Source organism: Penicillium psychrofluorescens (assembly GCF_964197705.1).
Source record: "Penicillium psychrofluorescens genome assembly, chromosome: 1".
In the NCBI taxonomy this organism is placed as follows: Eukaryota; Fungi; Ascomycota; class Eurotiomycetes; order Eurotiales; family Aspergillaceae; genus Penicillium; species Penicillium psychrofluorescens.
In genome coordinates this window covers 5,585,459-5,606,560 of record NC_133439.1, presented here as the reverse complement: position 1 = coordinate 5,606,560, position 21,102 = coordinate 5,585,459, and the positions used below count along the sequence as shown (strand labels likewise).

Sequence of the window (21,102 nt, the reverse complement as noted above, 5' to 3'; positions counted from 1 at the left end):
TTAGCTACTGGCCATTAAATTAACGCTCTGGCTTGACCGGATATGATTGCGGCCAGCCCCGTACGCGCTAAGAGCGTCCCATATGCCGGCCTTATATGCCGGAGTTGTCGCTACGATCTGGCCTTCTCACTCGCATCTACGACCAAAAAGGCCTGTGACTCGAAGAGCGAGCAAATCAGAACAATTACACTAGTATCATGTCTGGAAGCGCAAAAGAGACGGTCCAGCGAGCACTGGACGAATATATTGACAGCCAAACGAAAGCATTGAAGGAACTGAACCACAGTGTGAGTGCAGCTAAGAGGACTATTATTGCTCAAAATAACTGACTCATCAGCAAGATACATGACCATCCTGAACTTGCGTACAAGGAACATCACGCCCACAATGCCATTTGCGATTTTCTTGAGAAACTCGGAATTGAAGTTACCCGGCATGCATATGGGCTATCGACAGCTTTCGAAGCGATCAGTGGCTCCCATGGACGATGCATCAACTTCAACGCTGAGTATGATGCCTTGCCGGGCATAGGTCATGCTTGCGGTCACAATCTCATTGCGACTGCTAGCGTGACCGGGTTCATTGCCCTTTCATATGTTATTCAGAAATTCGGCCTCCCGGGCCGGGTCCAGTTGCTGGGCACACCAGCTGAGGAAGACGGGGGCGGCAAAATCGACCTATTGGAGGCCGGGGCGTATGAGAAAGCAAATGTGTCTCTGATGATGTGAGTTGTTGGACCAAACAAACCGAGTAACGATTTTATCTCATTCTCTTTCAAGGCATCCAATGGCGGAGAGCGAGTTTCTTAAGCTTGGTGCACGGGGCATTGCAGGACGAACCTCGATCGCTTGTTATGATGTTATTGGCGCCTATGAAGGCGTTAGCGCTCATGCCAGTGCTGCACCCTGGGAGGGTGTTAATGCTCTGGATGCGGTGGTGGCTGCGTACAACAATATATCAATGCTCCGTCAGCAAATCCAGCCAACTGAGAGGATTCACGGCGCAATCTTAAACGCGCCTGAGATTACAAACGCCATCCCCGAGAAGGTGCAGACGAAATATACCATACGGAGTCCCACCATCCAAGGTGCTAGAGCGCTTGGGCAGCGGGTGCGCCAATGCCTGGAAGCTGGCGCCCTAGCGACTGGTTGCAAGATCCAAATCGAGGAGACCAAGGCATATGCCAACTTGGTTGTTAACGAACCGCTGTGCGAGGAATTTCGAGACCATTCAGTCGCGCAAGAGGAGAAAATGCTGGTGACAGACGATGAACCCATGTCTGGCTCCACTGACCAAGGGAATGTTTCTCACGCATTGCCAAGTCTACATGCACTGATCGGAATTCCAGCCGCGGCGCAGAATCATACCCATGACTTCACAGCAGCGGCTGCAACAGAGGAATCTTTCCAGCGAACACTGAAGTCGGGGAAATCCATGGCCATGACGGGTTGGGCGCTCTTGACCGATGAGCATCTATATACGCGTGTAATTCAAGACTTTGAGAAGAGTCAAGGTAGCCAGTAGATCCACTGTTCACAAACAGAGACTCATCCCGGAATAGTACTGCCTTACGCTCCGGAGCACTACAGTATCAATCTAGACTTTCTACAGTAAACTTTCCCTCGCTTTGACATTTACATCTACATTGCACCTGCATCGTGTCTGCATCTGCATTCAAGCTATGTCTAGTAGAACAATGATAACACCGGAATTGGATTTGAAAACAAGGAGTCCGACTGACTATTTTGGCATTGTACCCTCATAGACTCCACAAAAAATTATACGAGGCTCCTGACCGTAAGCACAAACGCAAACCTCCGAAGAACAACGTTTCATCTCACTCAGCTGGTCAGCCGGGTAAGATGAAATCATCGATTAAATAATTTGCGAATTAAATATACTGTAGGATACGAAGGCAATCTATGACAAACGACAATCACATTCTGGCAGACTCAAAAAAATAGACTATTTACCCACCCGCACCGGCCAAGAAGAACCTTTGGTCAAAGCCCACTTTAATTCAAATTCGCTGCAGTGACCCGAGGATAGAGACAAACCGGTCTCCGTGGGACATGCGCATGACCATTACAGACGCGACGTTCTGTTCTGTCGGCAAAGATTAGGTATTGGTCCCTGCATCTTGTCTGGTGGTACGGTCATCCTCGGTAGATCCGGCCGCTGAAGGGGGCTGTACGACGAAGAATGGGGCAGGTGGGTTGCACGGAAGAACTACGGTCGCATCGCCGCAGCGAGCACGGGACTATATGTGAAAAGCTGCATGTCCTGCGAATTTTGATATCCTCTTCCGTTCTATTCAAGCCCCAGGGAGCCGATTATACATGGATATTTGCTTTTCGATATGGAAGCACGGGTGAGAATGTCCTAGAAATATCGCAAGATTCACTACATTCGGTAAAAGCCGATTTAAAGCCATGGCTAGATTTTCAACGACCATGAGCACTGTGCCATCGTTTCAGAATGGCCATACGCTCAGCCTAGCATCGAGGGAGGTTGATGATCGCCCCTGAACATTGACCTACACTGATCCAGGTTCGGTCAGCAGCCACACGAAGCTTAAGTACATTCATGTATATCCTGGCAAGTCAGGTTCTAGGCAAGACCCCTATGACTAGATTTCCGTTGCCGAGGTGGGTGTCGCGCAGCTCTGTGGGTAACACAATGACGTGCAAAGAGCCCAACTGCTTCATAACTGGCTGACACCGTGGAAATAGGGGATTAAACTTGCGCATGTGCGTTGCCCGCTTACTGCCCTGGATAATGGTGCGACTTTCTTTGTAGTACTCTGTACGGCCGAAGAACCTCTAGTAAATAGGGTAGTCAATGACCCTGGCTCGTATTTCGCCAGGGTCAGGTACTAAACTGTAAATCGATTCAAGAATAGAATCACATTTTTGATGATCGCGCAATTGACAATATATCTCCACCAGGATACCTACCAGGACGTTGAGAGTACGTGTACCGAATATGTATATATGCAGGGCAGGACTATCATAATCTCTGTTTAAGATAGTCATGATCTGATTGTAAAGCATTCTTGGAACTAGTGGGCCTGTCGGATGTTTTTTCATGATATCAAAGACAAGGGGATTGTTTGGGTTAAGTTGATGATCGATTTAGTCCGATCACCGTTCCATGGACGACGATCTGCGTTTGTCTCGGGCAGGGAACTAGCGCTAAACAAAGTGACAACGTCTATCAATCTCGATCTCTTTCCAACCCTCATTGTCTTAATCCACAGGCTGTGGTACCTCATGATGGACCCCGTGGAACCCGCTGTTGACTGCTGGGCTTTTTGGCAATACACTCGGCCTGCTCTCCCTTCCCGGCCCCGTGTGGCCCCAATAGGCCAAGGCTCTGAGCCGATCATAGTGGATGCCTGCGATCCAGACCGTCTATGAATCCCCTCAGACAAGAAAAGAGCCCGGCTCCATCTCAATCCATGGAGTCGCGAGCCCCTTTGTCTGTAGTCTCAAACCTCTAAAATCCTCTATCAGCCTAAGTGCGGCTCAGGAATTAATGGCATCGTGGCGAAAAAGGGCGCCCTCAAAATTCCATCTGCCGCAGAGCCATTAAGGACGATTTTGCTTTTCTATACTCCAGATCCCTGTCCAACGGCTTTTCTCACCCTCCTAAATACTACACCTTCCCGCCCCCTCGATGGTCACTCTCCTAACGCAACTTTTATATACAAATAGTTAACTGCGAAACCTCCCCTTCTGCACATCCCTTCCTTCAACTGTGCAGATGCTACTAATCTCTGATGCGATATTGCGCGACATCTGATTATGTACCAGTGACATAATTATCATTCCTGGCAGCGGGACTCTCAATTCTACCCCCTCCATAGAGCTCCAGTGAGGCTTGGCCAGGAAATCACTCCAGCTGCAAGGCAAGCAGGTGTCCGTGCCTCTCATTTTTGCCCTGGTAAACCTATGTGGCGCCTCTGAGATGATGTGATTTCACATAGCTGACACGTTGCCAGGCTGCGACCTACCGCGAACCCGCACTTTCCACGCGATTTGCTGGAGCTAGGGCTGGAGTTCCAGCCAAGAAGCTTTTTAAGCTAATTTCCTTTTACGACAAGAAGAATTCGGAAAATTGTTCAGGAGGTCGCGCTATGGCGGGTGGATATTTCGGTCTTCCCACCTCATCTCGCCGGTCGAGTGCGTCCAGCACATCAACTGGATCGAGCAGAGTCTCTCCAGGTACACGGGCATTGCCCACAACCTTCCCCAGTGAAAGCTACCCACCAAAAAAGCAGCAGCAGACCGAAAAGAAGCAGGGATCAAACGACGCGTCCAGCGCTCAGGGCAAGCACCGGAATGCGGGCATTCTAAAAAGCACGAATCGCGTCAAAGTCACCGTAGGTGGGGATGAGTCCCGAGAAGCCACTGGTGGATCTACGATCCAGCCCCGAGTGGATAGAAGGGGTGTGGTGCTGCCGCAAAAACCGGCGCCCACTGCCAGCATTCCATATATCCTGGATAAGGATGCTCAGCTCGCGCCCTTGGCGGAGAACGACGAATCGACAGATATCACAGGCTTGACGATCTCTTCACAGACCAGCTTAGTGGGGATCGTCGGAGACTATGAGAACAAAAATCCCGGTATTAATGACAAAGGGCGGGCCATATACTTGGCCCGAGAAAGAGCTCAACGGCCGCCATCCCTTCTCAGTTGCCCTCCAAAATCTCCGAAGCCAAGTCCACGGTCCAGTCTAGCTTCACTGACCAACTCTTTTCCGACTGAAGGGGTCTTTCCAGTTGAAGATGGGGATGAGATCTCTATGATCAGTTTCCCCGAGAAACAACAGCTCTACGACGAATTGTCAGATGATGAAGCCGGCTCTATAGACGGACTATCAACACCGCACACCTCCGAAGCCCATCATCTCGTGCGACAAATGACTCGTTCAGACTTTAACTTCTTTGCCCGCGCTCGTGCTCCCTCGACTAGTTTGTTTTCTGGCCAGGTCACCCCCGTCGAAGAGAGGGACCCTGATAGCTATGTCGAGCGGCCGAAGCATTACCGTGGAGGAATCCTATCGTCCCTCCTCAAGCTCTACGACAATCAGGCTAGCGGCAACAGCAATAGCAACAGTAAAATGGACCCATATGATTCCCAGGGCCATTATGGTCGATCGAGACAAGGAAGCTCCTCCGAGTTCAGTGGACGAACTCTGTCCCCAGACTCTGTTTGGAAACCAGACCGGCCCAGGAAGTGGTACGAGAAATCGCGCAGCCGTTCTAGCACCTCCCTCAGCGGCTCGACAGCCAAGGGCTCCATCAGCTCTCCGATAAGCATGCTCAAGCGGTCCCGGAGCAGCAGTGCCATTACCAACGTGACCCGCCGCATGGTCAAATCCAAGCTCGAAGATCAGATTCGCATTACAGTCCACATCGCAGCGCTTCTCTCACGCCAACGATATCTGATCCGTCTGTGCCGTGCACTGATGAAGTATGGTGCGCCAACCCACCGCCTGGAGGAATACATGCGCATGACGGCTCGAGTGCTGGAGATCGAGGGCCAGTTTTTGTATATTCCTGGATGCATGATCATCTCATTCGACGATGCCTCCACACATACGACGGAGGTTAAAGTTGTCAGGTCCACTCAAGGAATTGACCTGGGGAAACTCGCCGACGTACACGAGATATACAAGGAGGTGATTCATGACGTGATAGGCGTCGAAGAAGCCATCCAGCGACTGGACGAGGTGATGAATAAAACCAGCAAATTCCACATCCTCTTTCTCATCTTTGCACACGGCTGTGCCAGTGCATCAGTGGGACCTTTTGCATTCAACGCGCGGCCCATCGATATGCCAATCGCCTTCTTGCTAGGATGTCTCCTGGGCGTGCTGCAACTGGTTCTCTCGCCCAAGTCCAGTTTGTATTCGAACGTGTTTGAGATATCCGCCGCGGTTCTGACCTCATTCTTGGCGCGTGCGTTCGGCAGCATTAAATACAACGGCGAGCCGCTCTTCTGCTTCGCCGCGCTAGCGCAGTCAGCTATTGCCCTCATCTTGCCAGGGTATACTGTGCTGTGTGCGAGTCTGGAACTTCAGTCACGCAGCATCATCGCCGGCTCTGTACGTATGGTCTATGCCATCATCTACTCCCTCTTCCTAGGGTTCGGAATCACCATCGGCACAGCAGTGTACGGACTGCTAGACTCCCAAGCATCAACAAAATACAATTGCGCGCCCAGTCCAATCAACAACGAATACCTACAGCGATTCCCCTTCGTGCTCATTTTCACCGCATGTCTAGCAATTGTCAACCGCGCCAAGTGGAAACAGATTCCCATGATGATGGTGATCTCCCTGGCCGGATACGTGGTCAGCTACTTCAGCTCGAAGCGCTTCTACTCGAACACACAAGTCTCCAACGCGCTAGGGGCCTTTGTGATTGGCATTATTGGCAATTTATACAGCCGATTGAGACACGGCCTTGCCGCCGCTGCCATGCTACCTGCGATCTTTGTCCTGGTGCCTTCCGGTCTTGCGGCTAGCGGTTCATTGATTTCAGGCATCACCTCCGCCGAGGAAATGACCCGTTCTCCCTATAGTGTCGTCAACAACGGCACGCAGGGGTTCGTCGACGCGGCTAAGAACTTGTCTGCCGCTGACGCGCGCAATCAGAGCTACGGCGTCGTCTTCGATATTGGGTACGGCATGGTTCAGGTCGCTATTGGGACGACAGTTGGTCTCTTCCTGGCGGCATTGGTGGTGTACCCGCTGGGCAAGAAGCGCAGCGGTCTCTTTAGCTTTTAACCAAGCCAGCGCAAACACTCGTTTTTATTTGTCTCTTTGTCACTCTCCTGTTCCTTCAGCGTCTTCCCGGCTCTCGCGGGGCCCTCTTGAACATTTCGCATCTCCGAAAAATCCGCAGATTGAGTCCTGCTACGCAGCCTTGGGACAGTAATTGGAAAATCGGGCCGTCCTGCTGTTTCTTTTACCAAAAAAACTATACCGACTCGAATAATCTTCGAATATCGATCTTTGTGGACATAGAAGCTTCGATTCTCACGAGCCACGAACCAAGCCATCGAGGTCTCTTCTTCCAATTTTCTATTCTCTTGTTCATTTTACCCTAATTTTGTGTGTGTCCTTCGTCGATTGTGTATTCGGTGTCTTGTGGTGAATAAATCGGTTATATCCTGTTGTGTTGTTTCGTGAGTGATTCTTCCTCTACTGTGATATGCGTCGTCTCTGTGTCTATTCGAAATTGCATCGTGTCTTGCCTCAGTGAAAGCTTAAAAGCATGAGATGCGCTAATTTGTATTGCGTCCTCATTGCCGTTTTCGCTGCTGATGCTGTATACACCCATTGTCATCTATCGCGAGATACCTAGTCTTCAACGACCAGCTTGTCTTTTATTTCATATCCGTTTCGTTTTCTATCAATTGAATGCAAGCTTCGACTATCTCATATTTATGTCCATAGGGTATCGTGTTGGATTGGATATTATAGGCGAACAAGGGAGGATGAAACTAGCACGTAATATCAGATCTGATCAGATAGACATATCAAAGAAGTAGGTAGTATTGGAGACTCTGTTCTTATGAGGCCACTACCTCTACTCGGCTCGACTATCCACACATCCATCGTCCTCCATTCATCATTTGTCCTGACCCGCGCCCTAAAATAAGAAAATAACAACCCAAACGCCGATGCTTGCGGAAACAATGCAATGCATCCCCGAGCCCCATAAGTTAATTACGCCGTCCTCACACATCCCCACTTTGCAGGGGAAGGATTCTTCATCGAGATTCATATCCATCAAATTCCATCCTTAAAAGAAAAACAGAAATAGGAGAAAAGAGAGAAAAGGGGTAGAAAGCCGCTGGAAAAAATAGACAAGAGAGAGAGGGAGGGGGGAGGAGTGCTGGTGGGTTAGTGAGAGACTGAAGTTACCGTCTCTCAACCCGACTCAATGCACCCAGAATAAGACCCAGATCTTCCCGCGGTTTATCTGCTGTTGACGCTGCAGTACTCGGTGAACGCGCTTCGCCGTCACTGCTCTCTATCGCAGCTCGGTTTTGCGCAGTGAGTGCATCACGCTCTTCAAGGCGCTGGGCGCAGATGCGTAGGATCCGAGAGGAAACAGTGTCTGCTGTTGATCGGTACAGTTCAACATCGTGCATTCCTGCAGCGAAAGCGTCGAGATTGGGAGCGAGCCCGGATGTGATTCGGGAAAGGCGCGCGGAGACGGCGGAGGGAGGTAAAGGTGGCAGGGTTATCGGGGAAGAAGACGGAGCGTCTTCGAATGATTTGGAGGAAGGCTGGAGCGATGACAAAATTGCTTGTTGCGAGGGATCGAGGAGGGATGTATCGATGTTCGGCTCGCGCTTGGCTTCCTGCGAGTGTCGCTTTGTCTTCCGCGGGAGCTTGGATGGAGGGTCTGCTTGTGGTATTGAGGGGATTGAGGGTTGTTTGAGGAGAGCGTTGAGGGCTTGCCTCTCTCGTTGGAGTCTGTGAATGAATTCGTTAGCACGAATCAACCCATGATCGAAGCGACTCCCTACTTTTGTATTTGTTCCTCCAGTTCTTTGATCTTGTCCGTATTCTGCACGTTCCTCGGGTTCGGTTTCTTCACCACAACCGCTGGCGGGTTCAGGTCTTCTCGGCCAAACCAGTTGGACAGTTCGGAGTTTGATTCGAGCTCTTTAAGCAGCTCCTCCTGGATCACGCGAGCTAGAAAAGTAAGGTTAGAGCATTCGCTTCGTATATCGGCCGTTAGTACCCACCTGCCATACGCGCACTCTGATCTTCTGAATGCGATCCAGACGGCTTCTCCCCGATCGAACGCGTCGCACACCAAATAAGAAGTTGTCGCATCCTCCGTGGCTCCGGGAGACCGTCGTCGGCAATATGCTTATAGAAATCTGCTGTGCCAACCTCTCGATGCGGTAGCGCTGTACGAGACGTATGTGTTAGCATGGCTGCGGTGATCCTTTTCCTGACCGAAAGTCCTACCGTTGGAAGTACCCGAATCAATCAAAGAGCTGGCTCTCCGTCCTCTCATCTGCAAACTACTCCGCCTCCGCCCTTTGTTCCCTTTCGCCCCTCTCAGTTCCTTGTTCCGCTGGATAACCGGAGTGTCCGCCAGAGGGAGTGCCACTTTCGTACCCGCAGGAGGTGATTCGAAGCCATTTGCCTCACTGGCTTGTGCTTTCGCTGGACGGCCCTTCTTCCTTTTTGCAGGTTGAGCTTCCGCTGCTGTGCCTCGACTTCGCGTGGAGCGCGCATTGGAAGACTGAGGTTCTGGTTCCGCAGAAGGAGCTTTCGCAGTGCCTCGAGTTGATCGCGTCGGAATCTCAGTTGTCGTCCCTTTCATCGGTACCGCGCTCCCCTCTTCCGTGCGTTTCTTCGGCGGCCGTCCTCTCTTCGGTGATGGCTTCGGCGGCGCGTTCTCTGCATCATCGGAAATCTCCGGAGCAGCTTCGAGGGACGGACGAGGCTTCTTCTTTGGACCTCGCACAAACTTGAATCCCCCGATATCCTCTTCGTAATCTACCGCATCACAGTCAGATCAGCACTTGAGGAGAAGGCCGGGGGTAAACTCACCAGCTTTCCGTTTCCCATCATGGCGCGGACTCCCCCCCTCCAATCCCTGCTGGCTCGCGCTAAGTTGCATGGGTCGTCGCTCTCCTCCTCTGCCCCTGCCGGCGGCGGACGACGCAGGACGCGATTGCGCCTGAGAAGCCGCCATGCCGATTGTCCCCAGCGGTTCGCGACGCTTGGTTGTTGGGGCTGCCAGGACCGCGGTGGTCATGTCAGGGACGGGTTACGCGAGTATTTCTTTGGCGCGAGTTCGGGCGCAATGATGGACGCGACGGAGAGTGATCACGGGCAGTTGAGTGACAGCGCAGGATGGGCGGAGAATCCAGGAATGCTGCAATGCAATAATGGGGGACCGTCACACTTGAAGAAGAGACGAGACAAGAGGGGCCGAGAGTCGCGGTTGTTTTGGTGAAGCGTGGGGCGCTAGTCCCGTTTGGGCATCGTGTTGCTGCGACGGAGTATGTATGTGGGCTTCTCATCTTACTTGGTAGTACGGGGACTAATTACAAACAGGCTGTTCATGGAGAATTGAGGTCGAGCAGCCGGTCTGCCAGATACTATATTCCATTCATCCATGTCATTTCTATCTTCGCACAGAACGTCTCTGGCGTGCTCGACAGGTAGGCAAACGCTATGATGATGATATGATGGACTAGAACATCCCCCCTTCGGAGCACCAGTGGGTTAAAAACAACACACGGAATATGTGCATGCAACCAACAAAAGAAGAATATAGAATAAAGTCCCGGGTGCGAGACGGGGGTTGAAGCCCAATCCGCTCAATCGCTGAAATCTCATTTGATGGCCGCGAGCACGGACGGGTCGGTCGGGGGCGCCAGGCTGCCCTCGATGCGCCGCTTGGCCTCTTGCATCTCTTCGGCCGTGACGTTTTCTGCCTTCTTGGGCATGTCGGGCTCGAATTGGGGGATGTCTGGGCTGTGGCCGACAGACATGCCGACTCGGATCTAATATGAATTAGTACGGACGGGAAAGCCTTGAAGGGAATGGCTTACCAGAGTCTCCAGGGGACCCTTCGAATTGGCCGTCAAGTCGCTGTCGAAATTGACCACCCCCTCTTCAAACAGCACAAGCAGCGTACTGCCCCCGAACTTGAAGTAGCCGAGCTCTTCGGCTCGCGCGACCTTGTCGCCCGCTTTTCGGGTGATCACCGTGCTGCCGACCATCATGGCGCCAACACAGACGACCATGACGCGGCCATGTACAACAGAATCAATGGGAACCAGAACCCGAACATTCTCACCATACACGTCCAACGCCGAGCGGATAGCCATGGGATTCACCGTGTAGTACTCGCCCCCGATCATCCTGGGCTCGCCCATGATCCCATCAACGGGAACATGGAAGCGGTGATAATCCTGGGGGGCCAGTCGAAACACACCCAAGGCACCGTTCTTGTACCGTGCTGCATCTTCTGGGTAGGCATTACCCAGCAGTCTTTCGATGGAGAACTCTCGGCCCTTGACCCAGATGCTGGTCGCTTCCTCAAGCCGATCGAAGACGACGGAGCGGCAGTCGGCCGGGGACACAACAACCTTGGGCTCGTTGGGCGCCGAGCACGGTCGCGCATCCTCCTTTAGTGCACGGTAGAAGAATTGGTTGAAGGTTCGGAACTTCTCGATTGGCAGTAAAACCTCCGACATGTCCAGCTGGTGGAAATTGATAAAGTCCCGGATCTGGCCGGCCGAGGCAGGATCGTCGTATTTCCGGCCCTGTTTGATGCTCAAGGAGCGTAAAACGCGACGAACTGTAATGTTGTTAGACAAAATCAAGATAAATGGAGTGACAGAAACATACTTCGCTTCTTCTCCATGTCACGGCTCTTGATCCCCTTGTAGAGTAATCGAATCCCGAGCCGAACATAGACGCTCATGCGCTCCTCATTGATCTGTCCTGTGATGCGATCCTGGACCAGAATATTGGCCGAATTCGCCCCGAGTCGATACCCGCCGTACGATATCTTTGTGATCACCTTCGAATACCACTTGCGCTGGGCCTGGCTGGAGGTCACAAAGCCACCCATCACCAAGTTGTCAACCTGCCGCCAATCGCGACTCGCGCACGTGGCAATGTGTGTGATGATATCGGCATCAGAGCGCTTCGAAAGACGAGGCTGGTGACAAAGCGGACACTCGCGAATTTCAATTACGTGTTCCTCGCCCCTCTCATCCGCGAGATCGTCGGGTTGGAGAAATTCGTCGGTTGAGCTGGGCTGCTCTTCGCTAGGTAAGACTGGAATTGATGTGTTGTCGGGGTCAACATTGGCCGGGTGAGTGGTGCTTGATTCGATGTTTAGCTCATCACCGCTGGATGGCTCTTCACTCGACGATGGAGCAGGTGCATCCTTGCGAGCAGTAGGTCCAACCGCGTTCTTTTTCTGGAGCATCTGGAGAGTATCCTCAAGACAGACCACGGCCTGGTCGAAGGTCAAGTCGACCGTCTCATTCGGCTCGTTGTCTGAGCTAAATCGTGAGAAAAAGCCGTCAATGGTCGATTCTTTCAAGGTGGAGCCCAGGGTGTCGAGCATCGTCGTCATTTCGATCTTATCAATGCGGCCGCTGTCATCCGCGTCATATTGCTTGAGCATCAGTCTCCAGAACTGCTGCCGGAGGGCTTTGTATGGCAAATACTTCGCCTTGATGCGCAACTCAGGCGAATGTTTGTCTTCCCAGCGGTCTCGATTCTTCAGCGTCAGAGGGATAACATAAGACCGAAACCCGTCTGCATCCGCGGTCGAATCACTCTCGTATGCGGCTGTGGTCGTGGATGTGGATTGCAACGTACTACTGCTATCAAGCTCGAAACTCCCTTGTTCGGGGACCGGAGCACTCGTGGGTGGAACGATAGTTGGTGTGTCGAGAACAGAGTTGGTGGACAGCGAAGTAGCGGAGTTTCGAGACTTCATTGTAGGCCGCGGCATTTTCGAGAGATTCGACGATGAAGCTGAAGGGCTGGGCCCATATCGGGGACTCGATTTGCTGACTGGACTAGGCTCGGGCGACGAAGGTGGTTCTACAAAGCGGTATAAACCCGATTCCGGGTCTGCCTCCGGGGCAGACTGGATGAGAGTCTGCAATGGGAAACCGGCTGAGGCGACGAAGTCATTGCCGGAAAACTTGTCTCGGTCCATCACCGTGAAGCTTATGGTGTAGAATCTTTCGTGTCGCATCACTTGGAACACCATCTTTTCATAGTATACCGGGTTCAAGTTATGGCGCACGACCGGGGTCCGAAGCGTTTTCCTCCCGAGAGAAGTCACCACAAAGGGATCCATGTCGAATGAGGTGCGCGTCACTGAGAGCCGATCAATTATTTGCAGTAGTCATGGAAGAAAAAGCTCATACCATTCCGTTCGGGAGGGAGATCAGTCACCCGAACAACTTCCACAAACATGATCCCCTGTACTCCACTCCCCGAGCCCGAGAACTGATATGCTCGAGCCGCCAGGGATTTGCGCTTCAAGCGTGCCATCCGGAGTCTGCGCCGCCGCTTCTCCACCACCTCTGGTTTCGACGGGTCATCGGTCTCATCGGATGTCTCTTCGTCACGGTCGAGTTCGTCGAGTTCGCCCGGAGTGATCTGGTCCTCGTCCTCGCCTGCATACACCAGGCTCCTGAATTTCTGACTGATCTCCGCGGGGGAGGCATCGGGCTTCGCAGAATCCGAGATCGAGAACTGGAGCAAGATCTCGCCGGAGATAACGCTGTCCTTCTTCTTTGACGGTTTCCGCTTCGAGTTTAAAGTATACCATTTTGGCTATTATTGAGGCCTCCGTTAGCATCGTAGCCACTTTTGGGGATTTTTGTCAATCAATCCCACCTGCTGGTCCACGTCGCCTTCCAAGAAGAGATCCTCCAGGGGGATATCGAATTCTCCCAGATAGTCTTTCCCAAACCGGTCATGATCCCAACAAATACACTCCAATAGCGGGACGCCCAGCACGGGCATTTCGAACGAGACATTCCATTCTGGGTTGAGGGTCTTGGGGATTGTTGGCGTCGACTGCCTCGCGTCTCCCAGGTTCACTACCAGATACTGCCAGGTGGCATTGTGAGCGAATTGGATGGGAGGAGGGTATAGGCGAAGTGTCTTACTGGATCACTGGTTCCGCCGCGGTCTTTGGGAGCAAGATTCCTTCCCTGCGGTGACGAGGTCCCGAGTTAGCTCGATGATGGGACAGACAGGGCATTGCCAAAAAAAAAGAATCATACCCGGATCACGGTGATCTTGAGCATCAGAGGCTTGAGCTCCGGCAGCCGCATGGGACTGGTGCTTCTGCTCTGGACCGGGGTCGAGCTCGTGCTCCTCGAGGACAGATGGGAGCTAAGCCGGTGCGGCAGAGGTAACCGGACCATGGCGGGATTGGTGGGCTGGTGCAACCGGGAAGAGGATGAAGAGGGGAAAAAGGCAAGGAGAGAGAGGGGCAGGCCTGTGACCGTCCGAGGCCCGTTGTGGAAGAAAGCAAGTTCAGGGTTGACAGGCCCGGGGTGATCTACGATCTGCTCGGGTCGATCGCAGAGAGCCAAGCGAGCGGACCCAATCGCCGCCTAAACACCGGGCAAGTCGGAGCGACCGGTGAGTTGAGGCCGCGTATGTCGGCGGCAATTGGGTTTAATTAGGTCGACAGTAGTGGGGGCATTGGACGTGGGAGTGGGTGGTGAAGGAGCAAAACAACATGGAAGAAGAAGGAAGGAGAGGGAGGGCCGTCCAGGGGGTCCGAGAGTGTTGAGTGCGTGTTGTTGAGGGGAATTGAGCGAGGCTCGTGGGGATCTCCACCGGTGACATCGGCTGGTGGGGATCCGTGAGACTTGGTTTTGGTTTCGCTCTCCAGGTGATTCGTGTTGCAGGGACGATAGACATACACAGACGGCTTGGATTTACCCGGCAACAGCCACTCCGAGCAGAGAGGCGGTATGATTTAACCATCTCCACAGACCCCACATGGATCAGTGATGGTCGGGTGCGGTCATGAAGGTTAGCGGTCTGGTTCTAGATGTATCTACAAGAAACAGACCCCCTGGTCAAAGGATCTAGGAGTGGAATTGCTCAGTTGGTTTTAAACCTGGTCGATTCCAATAGAACGGTTCGTCAGCAGCTGAATCGCTAACTAACTAACTAACTAATGAGATCCTCGATTGAATACCAACACCGACCGGGATAAGACCAGGCGCCCCTCCCCCCTCATATGGCCCCAGACGGCTTTCTAGTCCTGTCGACGGTCCGCCCGCCCCCACACTTCATCAGCATTCGCCTTGCCCTTGGTCTCCGGCACAAAGTGGTAGATAAAGGCGCCGAGCAGGGCCGCCATCGCCGCGAACACCCAGTACACCTCCCCGCGGCCACCCAGGGCGTGGTTGAGGACGGGGAAGAATTGTGCAACGACAAAAGTCGCAATCCAGTTGGCCGCCAGCGCCCAGCTCTGTGTGGCTCCCACGGCTTCTGGGCCTACAAGCTCCGACGCGAGAATGAACGGCACCGGGCCCAGCCCGACGGCGAAGCTTGCCACGAACAAGAGGGCGGCGATGGCGGTCAGGATTTTCTGGCTGGCGGCCATGCCGATCGCCAGGAGCATGGAGCTGCTGCCCATACCGCAGATACTGAGCAACAGGCACCTTTTCCGGCCGATCCGGTCTGGCAAAGGGGAGCAGGCCAGAGTCATAAGGAGATTGATGGCCGATATGAACACGGTGAGCAGCGCAGCCGTTGTAGGCAGAATACTCTGCAGCAGGGACACGCTATACATGATGACGCTGTTGACGCCCGTGAACTGCTGGGCGACCATCACACCAACCACGGCGACGATGGCTGGCCGGTAGTAGGGGTCCCGTGCGACCTGCATGATCGTAACCGGAGATTGCTTGGGAGGCTGGCTTCCAGACGGTGGAGCAAGAAGAGATTCCTCCTCGGGTGCAACTCCCGAGGAAGCTCTCCAGGCCTCAATTTCGGCTTCGATATCGGCATCCCCTCCCCGGATTCGTTGTAGGACTTTTTGGGCCTGATTGGGCTTTTGATGCTCCGCGAGCCATGCGGGACTTTCCGGCACTGTGAACAGTCCCAATAGCTCCAAGGCACCGATAATACCAGCAACAGCCAGAATCAGCCTCCAAAAGCTTCCTTCGCTCCAGAAATACCCCAGCGTTTGGGCTAACAGAATACCAACGTTGGTCATGACCTGGGTAAATGCTCCAAAGAAGCCTCGAGCACTGGGCGGCGCAATCTCCGAGATAAAGATTGGGCCGACTACAATCGCAGCACCAGAGCCAATCCCGGAGAGAAACCGACCTAAGCTGAGGACAGGAATTGCCGTAGCCAGAGCTTCTGCCACAGGGCCCAGGATGAAAAATATGGTTGTGGCGCGGAGTGCCACTAGGCGTCCATACTTGGTTGAGACGGGCCCCGCCAGCAGGGCTCCCAGAAGACCGCCGAGAGTGTAGATTGAGGACACGAGACCGAATTGGGAAGGGTCCATTGGGATGCACTGCGGTAGGCCATGAGGGGCAATTGCGGAATGGATGGTTTTCTTTTCGCACGTTATCACTGCCTGGGGTGCATTGAGCTCGGCCTAGGACGGCAAGTTAGCGACGCAAGATATTGAGAGTGGGAGGAGAGATACCAGGTGATATCCAAACTGCAGCGGACCCAGCGTGGTAACAAAGACCAGGTAGACTAGGTACGGGGTGACCCTCGACTGGGTGGGCTGCTCAGCCATGTTGAGTATTGATTGAGTGATGGAGATAAGAAGATGATGACATGCGGAAGGTGAACAGCCCTAGCTGACTAACCAGGGCCATCCTCCTTCCCCAGTAACTCATCAACCCTACTCAAACTCAACTCATGATTCAGTCACTCACTCATTACTTTCTTCCTTGCTCACTCACTATCGATCCTCATACCCTCGGTCATTCGTTATTCGTGGAGAAATTCCCTCCTTCGACCTTCCCCACGCCCGAATGGATGCCATAGCCTGATACCCACCGCGCTGCTCCACATCGTCCCCCCCAATGAGCCTGACCAACCCGCCCTCCTCCGGCTCCCTCTCTGCCCGATCACGGCCACCCACGCAATCGCTCAAGAGAAGCTTGCAGGCCACTGTCGATGGTAATTCGCTGTTCCATGAATATTCCTCTTCATTCTGCTTGACCTGGGGAGGGGAAGGGAAGACCAAAAGAAAAAAGAGAAGGGAATTCTGCCGGTGTCCTTGATCGTGACCTCTCTCTGTATCTCTTCCAACATGTTTGGAAGGGGCTTTCCATTCCTGAATTCTGTCGGTGGATTCTATCCTCGTGGTAATTCTTGCCCTCGCGGTTGTTTTATGCTCGAGAAATACGTGCGAATGGGGGTTTGGAAGGACGTCGATTCTCTCATCTCTTTTAATTTGCTTCCCATTGCTTGGTTTTCACTTTGCTGTCGGTGCATGGGCTGACCTTTTCTCGTCATAGAGGCCATCGATTCCAGGAGATCCGCAGGAGGGGGCTATACCAGCAAAGTCCGCGTACGAGACCGGTATCACATCGTCGGGTTCATCAGCAGCGGAACCTATGGCCGGGTGTATAAGGCCGTCGGCAAAAATGGCCAGAAGGGAGAGTTTGCGATCAAAAAGTATGGTCTTTCCCGGCGCCCTCCGAACCCGATTAACCATTTGCTTTCGCAGATTCAAGCCGGACAAGGAGGGCGAGTCCATCCAGTACACCGGCCTGTCGCAGTCCGCCATCCGCGAAATGGCTCTATGCACCGAACTATCGCATGCAAACGTCGTAAAACTGGAGGAAATCATCTTGGAGGACAAATGCATCTTCATGGTGTTCGAGTATACCGAGCACGACTTGTTACAAATCATCCATCACCACACACAACCTCAAAGGCACGCTATCCCAGCGGTCATGGTCCGGTCAATTCTTTTCCAACTATTGAATGGACTGCTTTACCTCCACACAAACTGGGTCCTCCACCGCGATCTAAAACCGGCCAACATCCTTGTCACCTCGAGCGGAGCCATCCGGATCGGCGATCTGGGTCTCGCGCGACTATTCTACAAGCCCCTCAACTCTCTCTTCTCTGGTGACAAGGTCGTCGTCACAATCTGGTACCGCGCACCCGAGCTGCTGCTGGGTAGTCGACACTACACCCCCGCAGTCGACATGTGGGCCGTTGGCTGCATTTTCGCCGAGCTCCTCTCCCTCCGCCCAATCTTCAAAGGTGAGGAGGCAAAGATGGACAGCAAGAAGACCGTCCCATTCCAACGGAACCAGATGATGAAGATCGTGGAGATCCTCGGACTTCCACGCAAAGAGACTTGGCCGGGCCTCGTCTCGATGCCCGAGTATTCACAGCTCCAGTCCCTCGTGCTCCATCGCCAACCATCCCATTTCCATCGTGGCTCCAGCCTCGAGGGCTGGTTCCAGAGCTGCATGAAGAATGGCGGGTATTCCGCCAGCTCGAACACTGGAACCCCGGGTACAGACGGGTTTGATCTGCTGTCCCGCATGCTGGAATACGATCCGACAAAGCGGATCACCGCCCAAGAAGCACTCGAGCACCCCTATTTCGCGAATGGCGGACCCATCAGTGCGAACTGTTTTGATGGCGTCGAGGGCAAGTACCCCCATCGCCGGGTTACGCAGGACGACAATGATATTCGCACGGGTAGTCTCCCCGGTACGAAGCGGAGTGGACTGCCGGATGACTCGTTGATGGGGAGGGTGTCGAAACGGCTCAAGGAGTAAATGAGTCAATCATTGCAGATACGCAGGAGTATTGACTATTACCGGGAAGAGGTCTAGCGCCTGGTGGGCATATTCACAAAGCCCTCCTCACAATTCCGAAGCTCCAACCCAAATTGGTCACTCATGGCGTACGAGGTTTCGCCGGGGACTAAAGGGGGGGAGGCTAGTAGGAATATTCTTCCATTAACACCAACATAACTACATTTGCATTCATTATCGGCATGGCGCATGGGTAAGCAGGGGCTTTTCGGGTTTTTTGCTGGCGTTGGGACTTTCCTCGGTTCTTCAATGGACATTTTACGGCGTATATCATATGGCATACTGTGTCGACAACTACACGTGAGTTATATAGATCAATCAGATCAATCGAATGATGGTTTGTCCTTGTTGAGACGCCTATGTAGTTCCTATTTCCATTTCCATTATCTATTGACAAGCCCTCCATCCAGACCCCCATATCCATACCCACCCATATCCCATGTTCCCAACCAAAAAACAAAAGACATTTTCAGTACCCTAAGAAGAGTCAGGTCAACCACAAAGCTCGCAAGGAAGATACTCAAAGATCAGGCTTACCATTCTGCTCCCGCCGGTTGTCCCCATCCGCATCACCCTGACCATCACCACCACCAAGAGCCTCCACCTGACCAGCCGCATCCTGAATCCCCTGCTCATCCCCACGTAACTTTTCAAAATACCCCTTGATATCATCCGCACTGACGGCCTGCCCGCTTTCCGCAAACGGCTTCAAGAATTCCTTCACCTTATCACGTAGATGGTTATATACCATTGCACCCTCGATAGCGCGCACGCGGTCGACATTGCTTAGCGCTGCTTCGCCGCGTTCCAGAATGCTACCCGTCCCCGTACTTCCCGGACCATTGGCCTCGCCGTCGTCCGAGAGCGGTGGCTCGTAGGTTTCTTCTTCCTCGCGGAGTTGAGGGTGGAGTGCAAGATTTGGGAAGCAGTCTGCGCAGCGGCAGAGTTTGTCGTAGAAGTCTTCTTGGAGGAAGAGGGAGAATGACGAAGTAGGTGCTGAGGATGGGAGGAGAGTATGTTTGGGGGAAGGGGGCTTTTCCTGTTTGCCTGACTCCTCTTGGATGCTAGTGAGTGTGGAGGACTGCTGGCCGTCCTTGGTCCGCTTCGTAGTGGGTTCGTCGTCCGTAGGCCCGTCACTCTCTGCTTTGCGCTTTTTGGTATTGGTCTCCTCCGCTGGCTTTGCGGGAGATGTAGTATTGTCTGCAGATGTGACATTGGCTTCCGGGGTCTTGTTCAGCCCACCCTCCTTGAACACCGGAGGCAGGAAGCCCGGTGTCCCTGCGTACTTCTTCAGCCAAGGGTTCGAGTCAATGCATTTGAAGCAGAGGAATTGATCGAAATCGTCCTCAGCGGGGAAGTGAGGGGGAAGAGGTGTTTCATCTCCATCTTCAGCCTTATGCCAATCCCGCGACAAGCCGATGAGGCATTCTGGATGCCACCAATCCTCGCCGCATCCCCCCGTTTCCACCGTGCCTAGTCCCATACATTGGAACATGGTACCCTTCTCCTGGTGAGGATCATACTTCTCACCACAGCCACAGAATCGGTTCCGGAAGTTGTGATTGTACGTGTTGCTCGCCGCTGGCTCCTGCGAGCGGGCGCCCTTCTTCCCGGTCTTGGGATCATCACGGAGCGTACACGGAGAGGTAGAAGGCAGGCGCGTCGTCCCGCAGTCACAGACAAAGTTGCGCTTGTTGAACAGCTCCACCAAGGTGTGCTCGCCGTGGCAGGCGATGGAGCAGGAGTAGCAGACGCCGGCAGGGGTGTACGCATCGTCGGGGTTCTCCGGAGGCGGGTTGCAGGTCTGGCACGCGAAGAGGCTCTGGCGCAGAGGGCCGAGGGCGTAGGTGCATGAGTCGAAGGACTATTATGTATGAGCATCGTCAGTGATGGGACTCAGTTTGCGATGAACGAGCGACGCTTACATAGGGAAGTATTTCACGCGCATCGGCCTCCAGTCGCATCTGGGAGTCGATAAACCTGGGTAGCACGTCAGTAGACGCGGGAAGACGCGTGGCGTTGGGAGCGCCTACTGCTTCGCGGTCTGCGAGTCTTGCGAGCTCAAGCTCTCGCGACGAGCCTGGTCGCTTTTGCGGAGATCTCCAGCCTGCACAGGTCCATCCATGATGTCAATTCAGCGATGCAGGACAGCTAAAGAAGTCAAAGTGGAAGAAAGGCAGTGACAGGTCGGAGCATCCCTGGCGGATGGCGAAGTGCACGGGCCACTCGCCTTCCCGAGTCGGAGTTGATTGAGCTAGCCCTAACTCGTCCATAGTACAATTGTCAAGGGCGAAGAAGGTGTACAAAACAATGGTAATGAATGACAACCGACCAATTAGTTCCTTGCAGCCATCATCTCAATCTGCACTCACACCCTAACAGGTATGCATCGCACCCGGGCGGGTGTTGAAGGGGTGGTCAACCATCAAGTTAGTTCTACAGGGGGAAAATAGCGAGTTGAGATGCGCTCACCGCGTAATGCAATTAATTAATAGATTCAAGCATTCTTGCAGTGATGGAAATAAGGAATTGCCTGTTGCGATGCGTTAAGAAGGGGAGGCTACATGATAGTCCAGTGTTTCGGTAGTTTGCATCTTTAAGTGGTTTTCGGTCCAACGCGTCGACACGCGCCTGGTCCCACTCCACCACCCGCGTCGACGTGTCTCTCTCGTCTCCCTTCTTCGAATCACCACTTCTGGTTTTTTCTCTGTTGCACACATTCCAGCTCAACTC

General features: G+C 53.2%; 7 protein-coding genes across 7 annotated transcripts; 3 read left to right on the top strand and 4 right to left on the bottom strand.

Moving 5' to 3' along the window:
* Positions 1-534: 534 nt before the first annotated feature.
* Positions 535-1,524, top strand: PFLUO_LOCUS2132 (uncharacterized protein; the record flags this gene model as incomplete). Its single annotated transcript, XM_073779241.1, has 3 exons — positions 535-543; positions 606-724; positions 780-1,524. The coding sequence occupies 3 exons, from the start codon at positions 535-537 to the stop codon at positions 1,522-1,524; spliced, it is 873 nt and encodes a 290-aa protein (XP_073636215.1).
* Positions 1,525-4,138: 2,614 nt separating this feature from the next.
* On the top strand, positions 4,139-6,796 carry PFLUO_LOCUS2131 (uncharacterized protein; the record flags this gene model as incomplete). The annotated part of the gene is made up of 1 exon (XM_073779240.1): positions 4,139-6,796. The coding sequence occupies one exon, from the start codon at positions 4,139-4,141 to the stop codon at positions 6,794-6,796; it is 2,658 nt and encodes an 885-aa protein (XP_073636214.1).
* A 1,139-nt stretch (positions 6,797-7,935) lies between these two features.
* Positions 7,936-8,779, bottom strand: PFLUO_LOCUS2130 (uncharacterized protein; the record flags this gene model as incomplete). Its single annotated transcript, XM_073779239.1, has 3 exons — positions 7,936-8,497; positions 8,551-8,719; positions 8,773-8,779. 3 exons carry the CDS (start codon positions 8,777-8,779, stop codon positions 7,936-7,938), a joined length of 738 nt encoding a protein of 245 aa, XP_073636213.1.
* A 1,604-nt stretch (positions 8,780-10,383) lies between these two features.
* PFLUO_LOCUS2129 (phosphatidylserine decarboxylase) lies at positions 10,384-13,962 on the bottom strand (the record flags this gene model as incomplete). The annotated part of the gene is made up of 6 exons (XM_073779238.1): positions 10,384-10,554; positions 10,603-11,354; positions 11,405-12,901; positions 12,952-13,363; positions 13,427-13,642; positions 13,819-13,962. The coding sequence occupies 6 exons, from the start codon at positions 13,960-13,962 to the stop codon at positions 10,384-10,386; spliced, it is 3,192 nt and encodes a 1,063-aa protein (XP_073636212.1).
* An 848-nt stretch (positions 13,963-14,810) lies between these two features.
* On the bottom strand, positions 14,811-16,316 carry PFLUO_LOCUS2128 (Bifunctional purine biosynthesis protein PurH; the record flags this gene model as incomplete). The annotated part of the gene is made up of 2 exons (XM_073779237.1): positions 14,811-16,169; positions 16,221-16,316. The coding sequence occupies 2 exons, from the start codon at positions 16,314-16,316 to the stop codon at positions 14,811-14,813; spliced, it is 1,455 nt and encodes a 484-aa protein (XP_073636211.1).
* Positions 16,317-16,940: 624 nt separating this feature from the next.
* PFLUO_LOCUS2127 (cyclin-dependent protein kinase) lies at positions 16,941-18,330 on the top strand (the record flags this gene model as incomplete). The annotated part of the gene is made up of 3 exons (XM_073779236.1): positions 16,941-16,946; positions 17,049-17,206; positions 17,259-18,330. The coding sequence occupies 3 exons, from the start codon at positions 16,941-16,943 to the stop codon at positions 18,328-18,330; spliced, it is 1,236 nt and encodes a 411-aa protein (XP_073636210.1).
* A 559-nt stretch (positions 18,331-18,889) lies between these two features.
* Positions 18,890-20,494, bottom strand: PFLUO_LOCUS2126 (uncharacterized protein; the record flags this gene model as incomplete). The annotated part of the gene is made up of 3 exons (XM_073779235.1): positions 18,890-20,233; positions 20,295-20,349; positions 20,403-20,494. The coding sequence occupies 3 exons, from the start codon at positions 20,492-20,494 to the stop codon at positions 18,890-18,892; spliced, it is 1,491 nt and encodes a 496-aa protein (XP_073636209.1).
* Between the last annotated feature and the right edge of the window lie 608 nt (positions 20,495-21,102).